This window comes from Hyalella azteca, unplaced genomic scaffold (assembly GCF_000764305.2).
Source record: "Hyalella azteca isolate HAZT.00-mixed unplaced genomic scaffold, Hazt_2.0.2 contig10026, whole genome shotgun sequence".
In the NCBI taxonomy this organism is placed as follows: domain Eukaryota; kingdom Metazoa; phylum Arthropoda; class Malacostraca; order Amphipoda; family Hyalellidae; genus Hyalella; species Hyalella azteca.
In genome coordinates, this window is record NW_025940078.1 from 35064 (window position 1) to 55870 (window position 20807).

A 20807-nucleotide genomic window follows, 5' to 3' on the forward strand; every position below is an offset into this window, starting at 1 on the left:
GATGATACCTCCAATCAATGTTAAACTTTAATTCCTAAGCAAAACTTACATGGTACCCTGCATTATTTCCAAAATTAACAAGAAGCCACTTGACATAATTTAAAAATAAATCGAAAAAATGAATCGTACGTTTTACCGTGAAATGCGTAATCAATTGATAGCCAATAATCATTAATTTGTTTGAGATTAATTTGGCGATATTTCTGCTATTGCAGTGAATAAAATAACTAGTAAGAAAATAAGAGAAAGCTTTTCATACGCGGTATCCTTCATACCCTCACTGAATGCCGAGGAAATATCGCGAGTTACATTATTATTCACATAGCATCGCGGGAGCCTGTGCCTTGAGTGGCATCCCGCGGCTCAACAGAGGGGCTCACATTAATGCTTCTCAGCCCCTCCTTGCTGAGGGGCTCACATTAATGCCCCTCTGCCCCTCCTTGCTGAGGGGCTCACATTAATACCCCTCTGTCCTTCCCTGTCTCACCTCACGACACTATGCCTCAACTTGCGGCACTATGTTTCAACTCACGTCACAATGCAATAGTTATCTGCATAGTTCTCGTTCACTTTATATATATTAGTAATATACATAATTAATTAATATAATGATATTCTATATAAATTAGTCAGCTAACTCCTGCCGTGCCTTCAGTCGCAGTGTAATAATAAGAGTTTTAAAAACGAGAGAGTTTATGCAGCTAATGCCACAACAATGGCGGGAACTCGAGACTTAAGGATATTCCTATTTATATTACTCTATAATATATATATATATATATATATATAGTTATAGTTCCACTTTACCGGACTTTAATTAATTTTTTTTCTAAATTGCAAAAAATATATAAAAAAAACTTGACCTGGCTGGACCTAACCCTGTCTCTTATACACATATNAGTTACCAGCAGAGTAATAGTTACCAGCAGAGTAACAGTTACCAGCAGAATAACAGTTACCAGCAGGGTAACAGTTACCGGCTCAGTTCAGCCCGCGTCTGCATGTGTACGCGTGAGGTTGACATTTCGTTTGTAAACTCGCGTCTCTGCGCGGCGTTCACGGCCACTGCGCCGCTAGCATTTCTACAGTCCACTGCGCCCTCGTGGAGACTTGGGTCAAATTCCTGACTCACTTATAAGTGGGTCAAGTCCCTGACTCACTTATACGTGGGTCAAGTCCCTGACTCACTCCTGCATGGGTTAAGTCCCTGACTCACTTATACGTGGGTCAAATCCCTGGTGACAGTGGTGGTGACAGTGGTGGTGACAGTGATGGTGACAGTGGCGGTGACAGTGGTGGTGACAGTGGTGGTGACAGTGGTGGTGACAGTGGCGGTGACAGTGGCGGTGACAGTGGCAGTGACAGTGGCGGTGACAGTGGCAGTGACAGTGGCGGTGACAGTGGCAGTGACAGTGGCGGTGACAGTGGCAGTGACAGTGGCGGTGACAGTGGCGGTGACAGCCTGCTGAAGCCTGGCTGTCAATGTTGTTAATGAATTTTTTAATCGAGGTTATATTAGTGATAAATGTAAAATTTCCGTTATAGTAGGACCGGAGTCACAACGAACCTGCACTGTTCGAAATTTTGGTGAAAATACGGTGTGTCCAACGTTCTATTGACCGACCGCCCCGTGAAATAAACGGTGACGCTTTTTTCCAATGCAGGTATGGGTTTCTTGTGTTAAATCAAACAAAAAACGGCGATACGGTGTTTTCATGGGCCGACCGGTCACTGAAATAACGGTCTTTAACGATGTTTTTAGAGTATTGTGAGCACGCCGTAGTACGCACTAATATGCGTGTTTTTCGTATGGGCCCAAAAGCAATTTACGCAATCAATACCGCAAATTACGGGAGCCATTATTTCTGATATTCTTAGCGCATTTTCTCATTTATGAAAAAAGGCGCTATTGTGCTTGCCATGTCCGTCTGTCCGTCTGTCTGTCCGTGACTTCACGGACGGACGGATGAGAAATTGCGCTCTCTGTCACTCACTGCAGTGAGTACTGAGTTATATTTTTTATAGTTGGGGTGAAGACTTGGGATGACAGAGGATCTAGCAGCCTGATCTCTCCATCAAGGGTACCAGCGAATTGCAAGCTATGTATGTAATCGCTGCTAATATTTCTCACACCTCCTCTCATAACACATGTTTTTTTTATTTCTGAATTTTTTTAAAGGATTTATAATAACGGACAAGATGATTTTTTTCTATTATCCTTAGCGTAAATATAGGGCACAATTCGAATTCTCAATAGGTATTTTATCAATTATTCTTGATGAATGGATAACTATAATTTGTAATTCGAGATTATCAATTCATTAGACGGCAGTATATATTAGATAAGTTATATAAGTTTGATGCTCTTCATTTTTTTAGAATCAATGTGAAGGTTCAGCACTTTTCCTATATTAGTTATATTTTCAATTCTTTCCAGCCGTCCAGAGAGCGCCGTGCGTAGATTTTGCATTCTAGAAAACTTTGCCTACAACATTCATGTCGAATAATAATCAATTTATATCAATACCGACAAGCAGCTCATTCAGTCAAACCCGAATCCCATCCAGTGCTGATGAAAATTTTTATCAAAAAATTCAAAATTATTCCTTTAAATAAGCAATTTTGATCATACCTTTGTTATTCCTATAGATTTCGCATTTTTTTGTAATGTAGATAATTCTTCATCATGATTTCTAAACTCTTGAATTACTTCTGGCATTACTTTCTCAAGATATCTGCTATACTGTAGAACGCATTATCTTACAATAAATTTCATTTGGTAGTTCTAAATGTTTATCCACATGCACTTTGCAAGCCCACAAGCCACATTTTTGTGTTGAGGAAATTGAGATATTTACATTTTTTCGGATATTTAAAAACAATTTTTGATCGTTCCAGTATCAAAAGTCAGTAGGGTAACATGGGGCAGCGAGCCCAGTGCGGGTCACGGGCCCATAGCGGGTTTCTCGCTAAGTATGGCAGATATTGGCCCGTGTTCTCTACCGCCGGTCTACAGTTTCACTGGGATGAAGTGTACGGATTTTCGTTTTGCTAAGTGTTTGCGTTATTAAGTTATTTGTGGATAACTGTTTCAGCCCAGATAAAGGTTTTTTTGCTGATAAATAAAACTGTTATCGATTACTGTAGATGAAGCTTTTGAAATTACTGTGAATTATATTTTGAAAGTAATATCTATTGGGATAATTTTGAGATCAAGTTTAGACTATTAGCTTTTAAAATAAAATGTTGACACGATATAAATTGAAAGGATACCTAGTGGGGGCAACGGGCCCACGCGCGTCACGGGGCAAAGCGCCCATGGTGAAGTCTTGTGTTATACATCATTAGATTTGTCTCAATGACCTTTTCAAAACTATGACTAGCTTTTGAATTACCAATCACACTTCATATTGCATGATTTTTCGATTTGCCGCCTCAAGGCAGCAGGTTTAGTTTCTAGTTAAGCGTATTTATGACCCCTTATAGAATTATTGACTCTTGCCTTGCCAAAAGTTGATTTCAGTCAACACTAATGAGCCAAAAGTTGATGAGTTTTTATGGTGTTAACTGAAATCACGATTAGGTACGAATTCTCTGCAAATAATATCTGGATTATGGGTAAAACTGGAACGAAGTTTTTTTCTGATCAATTAAATATATTTTTTCTAGTCAAGAATACATTTTTTCATATCAAGGACGAATTTTTTTATCGCAAGGATATATTTTTCAAGTCAAGGATATATATTTTTATGTCAATGAAATATTTTTCTTCACGTCAGTGATAGATTTTTTAAGCCAAGAGTATATTTTTCAAGGTAAGGATATGACTTTTTAAGTTGTTAATAAATGAATGAATGTCATATTTTAATTCATTTTTTTTATTTTCAACTGTAAAGTGTTGTTTTATCATTTTTAAACGAAAAATATGCAATTGTGGTAAAGGGACCAAGGGCGCCTTGCCCCAAGCCCATGGGCCCATTGCCCCAGGGGTGGGGCAATGGGCCCATTTTGACACTTTTTACAAAACAGTGTTTCATTAAAAATTGAATAAATCTATAGGCGTCTAATTCACATCATACATTCCTCTTTAGTTGTACCTTTAAATAAAACAAAGAACCACCTCGTATCAATTAAAACTTCATCAAAAATTTAGTTTAAAAAAGTGGGGGGCGCGCTGCCCCATGTTGCCCTACCTGGAGGACCTCCTTGTCGTCATTTGATGTATAATATTCAAAACATTCACTACTGCATATAAGCTTTCTGAACTCAAAAAGCTATACATGTCGAGACTATCAATCAATGATTAAAATCATTCATTAGTGCCATTTTTATCAGTTTAATTCTGCCTCATAAATCAAGGTTAATAAATTTTATTTTCATTCAATATAATATATCTCTAGGAAACCATTTTAATATGTTCCTTTATTTTTAAAATCGATGAGCGCCTCATCCATTACCGGAACCAACTCGGTCAATAATTTTTTATTGTTACCCTGTTGAGTAATTCAATATATTCAATTTAACGAGCCAAAGTCGTTGGAGCTAACTTTGTCTTAGAGCATTCCAATTTCTGATCAACTTCGATAAGAGATAAGGCAACTTCTCCCATCAGTTACTCGAGTTAATCATAACTCGAGCTTTCGAATTTTTATTTACGAAGTTTTGAGTTTTGGGTTAATTAAATTTTCAAACGCAAACTCTACTCTTGGAATTGCTTAGGCAGCTTTAGATACTAAGTTTCGATGTTTACTCAGTTTCGATGATAATACTCAGTTTCGATGTTTTGACGTTATCTTCAAGCAGTAACTGCAAAATACTTACATTATATCTAACTTCATCTACTATTTTCAAAAGAAAAATGGACATAATGGAGTACGCAGCCATTTGTAGATAAACACAACATTATGCTTTTCCATGACTTCCCGACAAAGAATCTAGAATGTACTTCTATAGCTGTTGAAAACTGAAAGCTATAACTAAACATTCATTAGAAAAAAGTACATGACATTTTAACATGAGTTATTTAAATTAAGAAATTTTCAACATATTTTTTACTTTTACACTTCATTTCAATAATTAGGTCTGGTATACTGATATAAATTTCCACTTAAAATGTGCATAAATGGACAATATAACAATCATAATATCGCAATGAGTGTTTATTTCATTCATGTGTATTAATGAGCATTAATTTGTTCACAAATTCATAGAGAATTTGCCGATGTTTTCAGTGAGAAGAATTTACTGCAGTTTGCAGATGGTAGAATGTGCTGAAGTGGTCTTAGTTTAATATTGTTGTTAGCGGTGATGATGGTTGCTGTACCATATCAGCAGCTGTTGATTTTATTGTTCCGAGACACAAGAGCCTCTGATGGCAATAAACTATACACCCAGCATGTAAAATGAATAAATATGAAATTAAGTTACTGTTAATAAAATCTATTTATAAAACTCCACACAAACAATCGAGTGAGGTAACAACTTGCTTGATTATTCAACGTCGTTTAGTCGTTATAGTAGATTCTGTCATCAACAGTCTTGTATCAGTTAAGATGTTCGACGGTGATCCAGCAAGACTTGCATGTATGAGTCCCAATATAAAGACATATTTTCTTAATCTCAATGCAAACACTGACCGGGAGTAGCACAATTTCGCATTTTTTAGCGAGCCAAACTAATTCAGGATGACCCATAAAAGTGCCAAAATTGAATTGTTTTTGGACAATGCCTTAATAATATCTCTGAGTACACCGTTGTTGGGGCTCTCAGAACACCCAACTAGCCTACATGATCGTATAGGTTCTGAATACTGATGAATAGTTATTAAAACACTTTATTTCACAACTCAAAATGAACACAGTAAATAATCATCAAAGAATAACATTAGCACATAACACTTCGTAGCTTTCATCTTGGGTGCATGGCTTTCGAGACTAACTCTTGACTTGAGTCTAACTGTAGATTCGAGGCTTTTCCAAAAGATACAAATAAAAATAGATAAATAATAGTAAGCTAAACATCAACGTATTAAAAAATATATAACCTAAATATTTACACAATTTGTCCACCACATCGAATCTATTCACCTATATTTTTACATATTCACATCCTAACGCAGCACATACCTCCGCTCCAGCTTTCCAAGACAGAATAATCCTATCACCTCATCCTTCCGCACTTAGCCTTCAGTAAACTCTAAACTAAAACGACAATTTAAAATTCCGAACTATAAACAAATTATACAATCAATACACCGATAGTCAACTAACAATTATTTCCATCCCTTACACCGTCCTCTTCATACTAAAATCTCGAAATCTGCCATACATGTGTAGGGCTCAGAGGCTTATAATAAACTTAATATCTACGAACACTATTTGTTTACTACACATCGTAATTAGTGATCTTACACATTACGTAAGCACCTTACGACATTGTAGAGCTCTGCACAGCGCGCAACATCTGCACAAGATTGATCAATCTGCACGCAGCAATCCTTTTGAAAGCTAAACGCCTTAAGACCTTAAAAATACGCGCCACGAAACTTTCATTTGTACATTATGAACAAAATTATACACCCAGGCTTGTTTCACAAATTTTTCACTCTCTACACACCACACCCCCGCTACATCCCACACCCCCTTAAATATCACACACCCTCTACACATCACACCTTGTACACACCACACACCCTATACACTTGACACACCTTCTACACATCACATACCATCCACACCTTCTACACATCACACACCACATGCAATCAGTCCGGTACACAGCTTTGAGCCGTGAGGCGTGAGGCTCGCTGCGCTGAGGCGTAAGGCTTGTTGGGCTGCACACTACCGTACCTTACATCCACGCTTACACGACAGGCCGTGAGCTGCACGGTAGACTGCATCCGCCCACACACGGCAGGCCGTGAGCTTCACGGTAGACTGCATCCACCCACACATGACAGGCAGTGAGTCGAACGGTAGACTGCATCCGCCCACACACGGCAGGCCGTGAGCTGCACGTAGACTGCATCCACCCACACACGACAGGCCGTGAGCTGCACGTAGACTGCATCCGCCCACACACGACAGGCCGTGAGCTGCACGGTAGACTGCATCCGCCCACACACGACAGGCCGTGAGCTGCACGGTAGACTGCATCCACGCACACACGACAGGCCATGAGGTGCACTCCACACCACACGGTAGACTGCGAGTCGTGCCTGGGTTTGATGGGTTGGAACAAAAACAATATTGGTGATTCATTTGACCTCTTACATGGGTGATGATAAAGTACAGGATATTTCCAGCCCTCGCGACGTCCCTACATATTTCCAGCCTCGCGACGTAGTCCCTGCATATTCCCAGCCTAGCGACGTCCCTGCATATTTCCAGCCCTCGCGACGTCGTCCCTGCATATTTCCAGCCCTCGCGACGTCGTCCCTGCATATTTACAGCCCTCGCGACGTCGTCCCTGCATATATCCAGCCCTCGCAACGCCCCTGCATATTTTCAGCCCTCGCGACGTTGTCCCTGCATATTTCCAGCCCTCGCGACGTCCCTGAATATTTCCAGCCCTCGCGACGTTGTCCCTGCATATTTCCAGCCACGTCCCTGCATATTTCCAGCCCTCGCGACGTCCCTGCATATTTCCAGCCCTCGCGACGTCCCTGCATATTTCCAGCCCTCGTGACGTCGTCCCTGCATATTTCCAGCCCTCGTGACGTTGTCCCTGCATATTTCCAGCCTCGCGACGTTGTCCCTGCATATTTCCAGCCCTCGCGACGTTGTCCCTGCATATTTCCAGCCTCGCGACGTCCCTGCATATTTCCAGCCCTCGCGACGTCGTCCCTGCATATTTCCAGCTCTCGCGACGTCGTCCCCGCATATTTCCAGCCCTCGCGACGTTTTCCTTGCATATTTCCAGCCCTCGCGACGTCCCTGCATATTTCCAGCCCTCGCGACGTTGTCCCTGCATATTTCCAGCCCTCGCGACGTCCCTGCATATTTCCAGCTCTCGCGACGTCGTCCCCGCATATTTCCAGCCCTCGCGACGTTTTCCTTGCATATTTCCAGCCCTCGCGACGTCCCTGCATATTTCCAGCGCTCGCGACGTCGCCCCCGCATATTTTTAGCCCTCGCAACGTTTTCCTTGCATATTTCCAGCCTTTATACAGCGCATTTATCCATATTTAAGCCCGATTGACGGCATCCATTCCGGTTTCCGGCCTCAGGGATATCGTCCACGCTCATTTTTAGGCCTCAGGACTTCGTTCATGTCAATTTTTAACCAGTTTTTTTTTCGACCTTACATTTTCCTCACACCGCTGCACGTACACCGCGTGTGATCCAGAGTGAATTAATTAGAAACACTTCTGCTAATTAGCATTATTTTAGGAATAATTCTAACTTGATAATAATAACGACTAATTCTAACATAATTACTTCATTTATTGACATGTGATACATTGAAGAGGTAGACGGGATTATGTGAGACGGAATCAACTTTGTTAGAATAATGAACTAAATAGTGCCTATGATCCTAAAATGAAATTTATGTATAAAGATTCCTGCCTTGTATGTGAAATAATAATATTATTGTTGACTAGAGCTTAATATTGCGGCATGGATTATTAGAATTTAGTATTTTTGGATATCAATAATTTTTTCTTATTTGTCTTTATAACCTAATTTTTACATATTTTTGCGAATACTCACTTTTTTCAGTATAGTTGATAATTAGATTTACTGCAACTGCAACATCTTAATTAATTTGTGAGTTCAAACAACAGTAATTGGTCAAAAAATACTGCTGCTAATAGTATTCATTAAACCAGAAGGTATAATGTGAAACTTGTTGTTTATTAGTTTCGTATAGTCAACTTAATTGAAAAACAAAAACTATAGCAAAATAGCTGTCGTTAGTAAGTTTGCTTCATGGCGGCAGACAACATCCCCTCTGATTCCCAGAACTACTCGACTGCGTGGTGAGTGCAAAGTGTAATGGTGCACACTGTACAATGTACAAGAAAGTCTTGGCATTTCGGAAAGTTTAAAAGACGTTTTTGCCCAAGGCCAAGCTGATGCACTACCTTCGTCGTCTACTGCCCCGGTAGTATACGGTCGTTTTCGTGATCAGGATTTCTTGTGGAAGGCGACAGTTTAATATAAGAAACGTGCCTCCGTCCTTGTTCAACATGATGTGTGGGGTATGCACGGGCGATCAGGGAGCATGAAACATGTTCATCGTCCAAAGTTTTCTGTCATTCTCCCAATTATTTGTTTTCAAGGTTGAATAATTACACTTTAAATACGGTAAATCAGAAAAATAAATGAATCATTGTCCAAATATTAACACACTTTCTGCACGTATCGCTGATGTACCAGCGCGAACTGGTTTACCAACAAAGTGCATCACTATTTGAAAAAAATGACCATATTGTTAGTTTCCTGTTCCTATCGCTTTTGTAAGGTGGCTGTCAAGCGTTATTTTTTCCTATTTTAACGCTTCTCCTATTTTTTAACGCTTCTCCTATTTTGCTGTGTCGGATTCCAGGTAGTGAGTGTTGCTTCATCCGATATATCAAACTTGTGCTATTGACCAGTTCCTTATTCACTTGAGCTCAGTCATATATTGTGAGGAGGTTTCCATGCAAGCTCTCACTTGAGCTCAGTCATATATTGTGAGGAGGTTTCCATGCAAGCTCTCACTTGAGCTCAGTCATATATTGTGAGGAGGTTTCCTTGCAACCTCTCACACTTTAACTCACCCACATGGGCCGGAAACATTCCTATGTCATCCGCAACGATGTGCAGAAGACTGTGATGTGCAACTCAATGCTAAATCCATGTGGACTAAATGGATGGATTATAATAGTGTTGCTACTAAAACCAAACCCAGCTGTATTTAGGTTAACTCGGTCTTGCCTGATTTGTAGCCACAAACCACCAACGCTAGTATGTTGCATATTAGATAGTTGCGGATCGATGCCACTGCTTTTTCGATTCCCAGAAGCCTTAATTTTTCAATAAACTCTCAATGGTAGACTTTATCAAACGCTTTCACATAAGCTTTCCCACTTCATCTATACGCCAGTACACCAGAGGCGGCCAAGCAGGCTGCAATACAGCGGGAATGCTTCACAAAATCTGACAAAAAATGACGATCACACCAGAAACCATGTTGTCCCATATTATATGATTCATCCTTCTAGATTTAAAGGGCTAATGTATATTGCACAGCACAGTGTATAGTGCAGTTTAAAATTCAATGTACGAAATAATGTACAGTAAAGTATTAGAGCAGCGTAACGCGCACAACAAACTAGATATTAAGGAATATTTCATGCATTTAAGATTTAAAGGTTCTCTCGATGAAAACCCTTTTCATATGTTCCCATTATATGATCTACCATAACCGACTTACGATACACGCAATACTCGATACCCTAACAAAATTTAGAGTCACCCCAGCTTCTGGTAATCCAAATCAGAAGATGCCGCGTATGTAAATTTTCACTAGGCATAAACGTTTCATGTACCGGGCAGGAAGCACTCGTCGGGAGACCTGCAGAGTCGCCTTAAGACGCGCAAGATCCTCGGCGTAGGAGAGACAGACAACGGAGACATCCACCGCAGCAAGGTAACTACCTATCAACATCCAGGAAATGACAGGATACGGCCAAGTAACTCTAGGTTCTGGCTGTTAATGGCCGGGCAGCGATCGAGAAATTGCAAGGTAACAGTCAGGCAAAATCCAGTAAGCGGCAGGCGTTGAAAAGAAGGTAAATTGAGGTTCTTTCAAGGAAATCAAATAAATTCAACAATTTGATGTTGCCTACAAGGCAATGTCTATACAAAACGCTTCTCATAACAGTTATGTAGAAAACAATGCGCTCTATCAACAGCTGTGTGTCCATTATTACATCCCGCATCCATTTAGTATAGACTGAGGTACGGCCTAACATCTAAAATAGCGTACTACGTTAGAGCGTATACTACGAGCAGTTCTTTAAAAACGCTGTCACATCTCGCAGATGCTGTACCCCAACGAGCACCTGTTCGTCCAGCTCACTAATCACCCGTCCCACTTCCAGATTTCGCAGGTGCTGGGCCACAACGAGCACCTGTACGCGCGTCTGCCGCGAGGGTTGCCCACGACGCACGTGCTGCTGGCGTCGCTGGTGACTGTAGAGTGCGCGCTGCTGCTCGTCTCCCCTCATGCGGCCGCGGCGTTGGGGGTGATCGCTATACCCGTCGAGGGTACTGGGTGTCCCCTCACCCCACTCAGGCTGCTCGGTGCCGCACTGTCTAGTGAGCATCATGTAGGGGAAAGTGGGGTATAGTGGGACACGTCCATTGTTTTATATACTAAAAAATATTGAACAACGGTATAAGGTAGTTATGGCACACATCGTAGTGCATCGGTCGACGCGGCAGAGAGACGTGTTGCCCTGTCATGCCTTCCTTCTCATGCAACATTTTCTTTAAGGTAACCCTACTTAATATTTTTCTTTATGTATTAAATGTGATATGAGCGCCTATTTTGCAAAATTACTTTAGCTTTGTCGTGTGAATAATCATCGTTAAATACGTTTAAAATTAATTAATTGAAATAAAAAGTTACTTGGTTTGATAATATTAAAATGGTAGACGAATGTTTCCAAAATGTTGGTTTGGGACCCACTGGATAGTGTCAAAGCCATTTGCCACCAAACATTTGTTGATGAGATACCAGGCTATTCGTCACCTTCATTCAAAGAAAAATTCCGTATTTACATGATTCATTTAAAGCTATAGAAAAAGAATTATTTACAGGAAAATGTCAAAAAATCTTTTTTTAAATCATAGGAGAGAAAACCAATTTATGCTCTATGATTGCGTTCTTGGAGAATTAGGTTTTATGAAGCAGAAAACGTATCATGTAGGCTTATTAACAAATCAAAATGACGAAAATTACGAAAATAAAAATCATGCTTGCGTTATGGAGAAAAATTGGAACATTTTGTTTTCTAGATGCAGCTGATCTCGAATCAGTCAGTATGGGAAACTTTGATGAAGCCATTCTTGTCGATCCTAATATATGCAAAACAACGAAAATACGGAATTCTAACCTGAAATTTGACATTAACTTTGATGCCATAATTACGTGAAGTGTCCCAATGTACTCACGGGCTGTCCCACATTACCCTGTATAGGGGTACTATGGGACATTTTATTTTATTTATATTTTATAATTTCTAGTCTATCTAACAGATTTATTCCTTGCTTTGGTAGTTATCAATGCCATTATATAGGTGTCGTGCTTATTTTTAGTTAACATATCGTATTTTAAAAATAAGAATAATAGTGTTAATTTTAGTTTAATTTTTTCTTATTTTACCCCACATTCCTCCTTTATTCTAACGGTATATTTTATGATGTGTTTTTAAAATTGACAGAATTAGCGAGGAATATCAAAAAGTTCATGGCCGGTGAATACATTTATGAGGATTTGGGATTCCTTATCGATGCTTTTCTCATTTATGAAATTTTCAAAAGTATTTGACAGCTAATAGTATTTGCGTAGGGTCCTTGACAGTTTCTTATATCGTTGAATGTTGTCCTGAACGGCTTCGTATGTGGTCATGCTGGTTCGCCGATTTCGTCGTTACAGTAGCCTAAATGTAAAAATATATTCATCCTTCTTGCTGACAGTAAGAGTAGTTAGTCAGATACGGCGATAATGGATTGTACTAGGAATCATATGGTTTTTACTTGGAAACTACTTAAAAAAAAGCAAAGTATCACAACCACGTTACCGTGCGACTGAACTGTGATAGCAGATCTGTTGGTGAACGCGAGTATTCTGCACAGTGCACAGTCCTTTATAGTCGGGGCTCCAATCATAAAAATTTCGTTTCTAAAGTTCGGTTTTTATGGTCCATGCTTTTAAGATGACACACCTAACTACCACTTTCCAATTTGTTTCTGGTGTCATGGCCTCTGCATGTCGTCTAGTTCAATATTCCACTGTTTCTTGCCATGATAGCTCTATGAACTGATTATAATTACCACACTAACCGCGAACGAGGAACGCCGTGGACAAAATTACTTTAAAAGTGGAGCACATGAGTTCTGAAAACTGAAACCGTCTGCTGCACTCCTCATAATGTTCGCCAACCCTTTGTATAACGCGATTCCAGTGCTCATCAGCATTACTTGGTTGTAAACGAGTCGATTTTCCAATATTTCTCTACCATCCCAGGCTAGGCAGCTGTTCCATCCTCACGTCTTTAACGCTACCGTATTCCAATATCTCAAAGTTAGGATTTTTCGTCCAGGTGCTTATAGTAACGAGGTTTCTTTGCAATCACTGCCATTATAATTCATCATTTTGTCTAGAACTCCTGTTCAGTCTTCAAAGGATGATTTAGAAGCGTGGCTCAGTAAGTACATTTAGGTGAGTGTTGACAACGTGGTAGCATGCTACGGCCAAAATTCAACCTGCAACCATTAAATATTGTGCCCCCTTCATCAAAATGTTGTGAATACCCTCAGATTCCAGGAGACAACTCCATTGTCTAAATGGTCAATCGCCTTTTCTCTCGGTAATGGTGGTATATAGTCTTTTTTTCCTCGGTGATGCTCATGTAGCTAATGTATCAACATTGCCATAAGTGTTTCTAGGCACAGCAACCCAAAGAAACATGCCTCTATGTTACTAGGTGTTGCATTGTTGCTAACATCTCTCTTGTTGGCAGGTCTCGCAGTATTCTTATGGACGGCCGTGGGTACAACGGACAAACACTGTGCCCGCACAGCTCTAATTGCCACTGTGCTTTATAATGCCATGTCGGTTGCCATAGTTTTGGCATCTGCTGCGATTCAGGTGTGTTGCCACAGTGAAGGTGTTGCCAAAATGGCAACACCTGGTGCTGTAATGAAGGTGTTGCCAAAATGGTGTTTGTCATAAAAATTTTGGATATGACAGAGATGACCTCTGATGAGTAGTTTCTTAACCACAGTTTCTGAAATCCATGCTAACTCAATTTTGGGCCCTCCATCTTACATCAATCCCTAATCATTATTCAGTATTTCACGATTCTACCTCTCACTGCGAGACCCCTGGCCCCTAACTTCAATATCAGTAGTAAGAGAATTGGGCATTCCAGCACAGTTGTGGAATCAAATTGCCACGCGCCATTAAACTATTTTTACCTCCAAAGACCGAAAAAGTTTATCGTAATTTACAATGTGCGATTTTCCTGACTTGCCGATTTATATAACAACTGACAAAATATGCTTCTACAGTTAATACGTTTTATTATGACATGATATAAGATTATTCTACACCGCGAAGTATTAGAGGGAGTTCTAATTAATGAATTCTGTTCCACTTATCTACCATCAACTTGAACGAAACTCAACGTGATTATATTGCATGTTATATGACCCATGATGAGTTTCGTGAGCATTATAATGAAACGCGCTGTGTTCTTTGAAGTTTTGTGCTGGCAAACTCATTAGCTCAGACAAGCTCTAGAAATCACTTCAAAAATCAAATTCAACCATGTAAAGGTGTATTTGATTTAGAAAAAAAAAAATGCAAATTCTCCATTCAGAGATGAATCTTAGATAAGCTGTGATGGTCATGGGTTCGGGATAAATGAGGTAAATAGGGGTAAATAGGCTACAGGGTAACTGGGGTCAATGGATTCATTGGAAACTGAGATAAAAAGTCAGAGCTTCTAGAGTAAACGCGTTATGATGATCCAGATTTTGTCAGCTGAGATAGAATGCAGCAATCCCTAAAATGACATTTGATGCGTGGCGGTGAATTAAATATGTCTTTCGTTATACGTAAGTCAAATGTTTTTTTTTTTTTTGCACTCCATCTCACTTAAATATACCCAGACTCTCTCTACTACAGAAATGTCTCTTCACTCTCCCTCCTATATCTAACCCTCCTCCTTCTCTATGCCCCCTAACTCCCCTCACCCCTCCTCCCTGTCACTTAATTCCTCCCCCTCCTTCTCTATGTCCCCTAACCCCCCTCACCCCCTCCTCCTTCTCTATACCCCCTAACTCCCCTCACCCCTCCTCCCTGTCACTTAATTCCTCCCCCTCCTCCTCCCCCATGCCCCCTAACTCCCCTCACCCCTCCTCCTCCTCTATGTCCCCTCACCCCCTCCTCCTCCCCCATGCCCCCTAACTCCCCTCCACCCCCGCAGGGAGTGTCATGGCGGGGCGGGGTGACAGCCTGTGTGTGCGCTAGGACGTGTCTGTGTCTGCTGTGTCTCGCCTACGTCAGGCAGATCGGTGAGCCTGGGGCGGGTGCAGCCAAGTCCTCCTCCTACAGACATCGTGATTCTTCCTGCTGCTCTTCACCTGCTCCTCTAACTCCTCAGCCATCTTCCTCTTCCTCTTCTTCCTCTTCACGAACTGCTCACTTCTTCGGGGGTAGGTCGTTTAGTCCTACCGAGGGCACCATTTCCGAGGGTAGCTCTTCCGATGCCAACACTTCCGAAGGAAAACCTCGAAAAGGCGACATTAATGAAGAGAGTCCTTCTGAGGGCTGCCGTCCCTTGGATACAGGGAGTCAACTTCCCTTAGATATCCCTCTCGATGGGACATCTCTCTCTTCCCTCACCTCTTGCTCTGTCTTCTCTTCAGCTGCTGCTTCTGTTCCACATCTTGAAGAGAACAAGAAGATTAAGTGAATCAGATGAACTAAATACAAATCTAAATACGTATTAGGTAACTAAATACAAAATACGAATAAAATTTTAACTATGTTTGTGTTCGATGTTTCCTATTCGAATAATTTAAATTTTAGCATCAATTAAGAACCATTTTCAAATTCAAATGATTCATCGAGTTAATTTTGAAAGAAGTTTTTGAATTTTTTATCAGATGCACGACAGGCATAGCCTCCATTTGCATATTAGAATGCATGGATATATAGGATCTAATTTATAGTTAACAGAGGTTATACCTTTGAGGTAAATAATTACCGAGTAAGCGTACATCAGACTTTTAATCACGTTATTTCTGGTAATTATCAATTAGGAACGTGTTATATATACACACCTGTCAGTTCATTAGATCGTAATTTCTATTTTTGCTGGCATTTTTGCTGGCAGTTCTTAAGAGAAATGTGCTGCCTTCAAGTTTATTAATCATTTTTCGTTGCTTTCGCTGCCAATTATTTGAGTGGAAATGTCAATTTGAAATACATTAGTTCCATGTTCATGCAATTATCTTAAAAACCAAGGCAATCACCTTAAAAAAAGTGTTACCCTTAACTATATGACTTTTTGGTTCACATACACAAATATTGGCAATAATAACAAAAGGAAAATGTTACCCTGTAGCAAATAAGTCGTTTTTAATGCTTTGGCAGGCAATCACACAATAAAAAAATCTAATTTCAAAGCATAGTTCATCGTTGCTCGAGCCCAAGCAGGCAAATGCCCAGAAGTAAAGATATTTTTTTTAATATAATGATTAATTTTTTTTATTGTGAGCTAACTTATTGTTTGTGCACATTGTTCACGCTCCTAAATTTGTGTCGAATAATAAAAATATTAACATTAAAACATTAAACATTAAAAACATTAATTCTCCCAGTCTCTGCATTCGGTGACAATTTATTGAGTAACAGAGTTTTATACAACTTCAAGTTGATTTTACTGCACAGCAGTTGGGAAATGAAACTGAATCTCCGTCATTTCAGTATGAGTGGCTTTAGGCCAAATCCTACCAGTTAGGACCTAAGCCTGACCTCTGTTTGTTTACATTAATTAGTCCTATACGTATCAATTAGTCCCAAACGTATTAATTAATCCTAAACGTATTAATTAGTCCCAAACGTATTAATTAGTCCTAAACGTATCTTACCTATAGGGCGGATTGTAAACGATCAGGTCACACATCGGTGCATCTCTTGCGTAAAATTTTGTAACCTGGTGACGTTGCCGGGTGTTCGGATGACGAACGCGCAGCAACAATCATGAATAAAATCTTTTATGAACATGAAAGTGAAGTCGAACTTCTCTCATGCCCTGCACAATTGCCAGATCTTTATATGGTTCTGCTGCTCTGATCTGAATCATAAAAACGAATCTGGGAACTTTTTCCTCCACCTAAAAACGTTCTCCACCGCCCGCAAACGTTTGCTCCCACGTCCAGCGTCACGTAGTGACGCTGCCACAGCATCAATATATAAAAGTCTTCAAACCCATTCAGTGGAACTTGAGTTAGCAGAATATATGAACAATTCACAATAAGTTCACCTAAAATGATACGCCGACATCATGTAAACAAATTAGGGAGGTCAATTCGCGGCATTTAAATTTCGCTATCCTTCCACTGCATGCGATGTGCAAGTCCGCTGTGCTATGTTAGTGCTGTGCTATGTTGGTGCTGTGCTGTGCTGCTGTGCTCCGTCTTATGTGCTGTGCTACGTCGAGTGCTGTGTCTGAAGTGCTGATGTAATGAAAATTGAGTATTAAACTCTAATTTCTTACAGATTATCTTGAACTGTTCTATTAAAGTATCTTAAGATAGTATCTGTCTCGTACAGTACCCTAAGCAGACATGTATTATTAAGTACTCCAAGCAGGTGTGTGCAATATATTAAGTATTTGTAGTTGTTATGCGTAATATAGGTATACTAAACTGGTATTTTTTATTGTCTTATAAGTATTTTTACCTATGAGAAACCACCTGTACATATGTTGTTGCCCCGCGCCCGATCCCGGCGTCACTGTTCCAGCCGTGGCTGGAGCCAGCGCACGACCGCAGCTGCATGGGTCCCTCCAAAGGTCTATGGTGCTGAGGGGCGTTTGGTTGTTAGGGCAGTCAAATAGGTGGGGCACATCATCTGGGGAGAGGTGGCAGTAGTTGCACAGGTTATTGGTGTTATTACGAATTTTGCTGCTTGTGTAACTGTTCAGGAGTATACAGTGGCCAGAGCGAATTTGTGCCAGCGTTCGTCTGGCGGATCTTTGAAGCGTTTGTTCAGATTTATCTATTTCTGGGAGCGGAGGAGGCCAGCCGTTAAGCAGTAGTACTGGTGGGTGGTACCAACCCCCAGCCTGATAATGGGGGGAGACTTCAATCTCCCACGTATCCGATGGACAAGTCCGGGCGACGTAGAGGCTGGTGACCGCGACAGAAGTCAAGAAGCCAAACTAGTGAAGTTCGCTGCGGAACACTTGCTCAGTCAGCAGGTACAGTTGCCGACAAGGGAACGAAATATCCTCGATCTCTTCTTTACTGACAATGAAAGAATGGTGGTTGACGTTCGGGTTGAAGAAACCTCACTGTCAGACCACCGACTGGTGAGGGTGGTTACGACCATTGGAACTGATACCCAGCCCAGGGCTATACCCCAAATGGACTGGCAGGACTCAACTTTCACCATCGAAGAACAGATTGGGAGGCAATATGGAATGAACTTGACGGAACTGACTGGAGAGAAGGGTTTCACGATATGAATGCCAAGGAAACTTACACAAAACTATGTGAGAAATTAGCACAGGTATGTGTGCGTCATACCCCGAGAAAAACGGGACTCAACGTCCGCAGCATTCCGGGAGACCGACGAATCCTTTTGAGAAAACGCACACGTTTGAATAAACAAATAGCTGAGTTCACTAGTGATCGTAGGAGACAGAGACTAGTAGATTTGCATCATGAAATTGAACTCAGGTTGCAGGAATCGCATAGGATAGAAGAACAAGCTGCCTAGGAACGAGTAGTGGAGGTAATCAGAGAAAACCCGCAGTACTTTTTCAAATACGCCTAGTCCAAGGCTAAAATAAAGACGCCAGTGGGTCCGCTGATGGATAACGATGTCCTTGTAGGAGACGACAAGGGTATGTGTGAGTTACTGGGATCACAGTTTGAATAAGTCTTCAGTAACCCTCGCTACACAAGAGAGGAGAACGAAATCGAAGTTCTCCAGGAACTACCAGGAGGAAGGGGGTTGGAGAACATTGAGTTTGGGCCAGAATATATGGAAATAAGTATCGAAGAATTGGCGACGTTTGCAGCACCAGGACCCGACGGAATTCCGGCAGTGCTGTTGAAGAAGTGTGTTGGAGCACTGAAGGCTCCGCTCACAATGCTCTGGAAAGCCTCGATAATGGAGGGAATTATTCCTGAGGGCCTAAAAGTAGGACTAATAGCGCCAATCCACAAAAGAGGTGCGAGGGACAGACCCCAAAATTACAGACCTGTGACTTTGACTTCACATGTGATCAAGGTTTTTGAGAAGATAGTGGTCAGAAGGCTTGTCCGGTATATGGAAGAGGCTGACCTGTTTAATAACGGACAACATGGTTTCCGGCGTAATCGTTCCTGTTGGTCACAGTTACTGGAGCACCATCACCGTCTAGTGGCACAGCTGGAAGAGGGAGCTGGCGTGTACGTGATATACCTAGACTTTGCTAAAGCTTTTGACAAAGTTGACCATGGGGTGCTCTTTAGAAAGCTGAGGCTGTTGGGGGTAGGAGGAAGCCTGTTCAGGTGGATCCACAACTTCCTTACAGATAGAGTACAAGCTGTCGCAATTGGAAACTCGAAATCGAGAGAAGCGAAGGTGAAAAGCGTAGTCCTGGAGGGCTCAGTGCTTGGACCGATCCTCTTCCTCATCCACATTGCCGACATAGACTCGGAACTCACCCACGCATCTACATCATCATTTGCGGACGATACAAGAGTGGTGATGAATATCACAGATGACCTAGACTGCGAGAGATTACAGGATGATCTATCGTCAATCTACGATTGGACCCTAGTGAACAATATGCAGTTCAACGGCACCAAATTCGAAGTAATGAGATACAGAGTCCGCACTGAGATCGGGATGCCACATCGCTACTTAGCATCAGATGGCACAGAAATTGAGGAGAAGCAACTAGTTCGAGATCTCGGAGTGTTGATGAGTACTGAAGCCACGTTCGATGCCCATATCGAGGAAATAGTCGCGCGCAACCGGCAACGGATGGGGTGGATATGGTGGACACTTCGAACGCGAGAAGCAGCACCAATGATTACACTCTTCAGAGCACTCGTGCTCCCCAATCTTGAGTATTGCTGCCAACTTTGGTCGCCACTCAAGGCGGGTGCGGTGTGGAAACTGGAGGCAGTGCAGCGGACTTTCACGTACAGGATCAGCGGCATGAGGGAGGTGAACCTGAACTACTGTGGAAGGCTGAAACACCTGGAACTGTACTCACTGAAGAGAAGAAGAGAAAAGTATATCATACTCTACACTTGGAAGATGATAAACGGATTGGCTCCCAACTTTGAGAGTGAGACCTCCAAAATAATGACAAATTACAACGAAAGAAGGGGGAGACTGTGCAGGATTCCCCCATTTAATAACCGAGCCGCGGCCAGAGTACAGACTCTTCGTGAGGGATCACTGTCCATGGTAGGACCGAGGCTCTTTAATGCCTTGCCAAAAGCGCGGAGAGGAGGGGAGTTCACCCTTGCAACATTCAAGAGACGACCGGACAAGTGGTTGAGAAAGATCCCGGATTGTCCAGTAATGGGAAACCACCCTCAGCAAGTGACAAGCAACAGCATCTTGCATCAGGTGGCCCAAAGGAGGGCAAATAGACGAAACACGTCCAACGTTACATCCGACGACGACTCGGAGACGGAGGACGACGAAGGCGGCGCATCAGCGTGACCGTGGACTACGACGTCCTAAACTCATCACAAGGTAACAATGTCAAGGAGTGTATATGGCTGCTCGGGCAGCGTTGGCATGGGGAGTGCTGCTAGCTGCTTTGAGGGCGGCACTGTTAATAGAGGTTG

The 20807-nt window shown here is 41.6% G+C and overlaps 1 protein-coding gene across 1 annotated transcript; it reads left to right on the forward strand.

Annotated features, from left to right (window-relative positions):
• Positions 1 to 8757: 8757 nt before the first annotated feature.
• On the forward strand, positions 8758 to 15706 carry LOC125178473 (tumor protein p53-inducible protein 11-like). The gene is made up of 5 exons (XM_047882261.1): positions 8758 to 8980; positions 10542 to 10635; positions 11090 to 11306; positions 13736 to 13863; positions 15206 to 15706. The coding sequence occupies exons 1-5, from the start codon at positions 8931 to 8933 to the stop codon at positions 15692 to 15694; spliced, it is 978 nt and encodes a 325-aa protein (XP_047738217.1). The 5' UTR covers positions 8758 to 8930; the 3' UTR covers positions 15695 to 15706.
• The last annotated feature ends 5101 nt before the right edge of the window (positions 15707 to 20807 follow it).

Bases quoted from the DNA above. Each gene is read 5' to 3' on its own strand.
- LOC125178473 (XM_047882261.1), top strand. From the start codon at position 8,931: ATGGCGGCAGACAACATCCCCTCTGATTCCCAGAACTACTCGACTGCG. The intron at 8,981-10,541 runs GTGAGTGCAAAG...TGTACCGGGCAG, and splicing joins CAGAACTACTCGACTGCGTG to GAAGCACTCGTCGGGAGACC. The intron at 11,307-13,735 runs GTGAGCATCATG...TCTTGTTGGCAG, and splicing joins GCTCGGTGCCGCACTGTCTA to GTCTCGCAGTATTCTTATGG.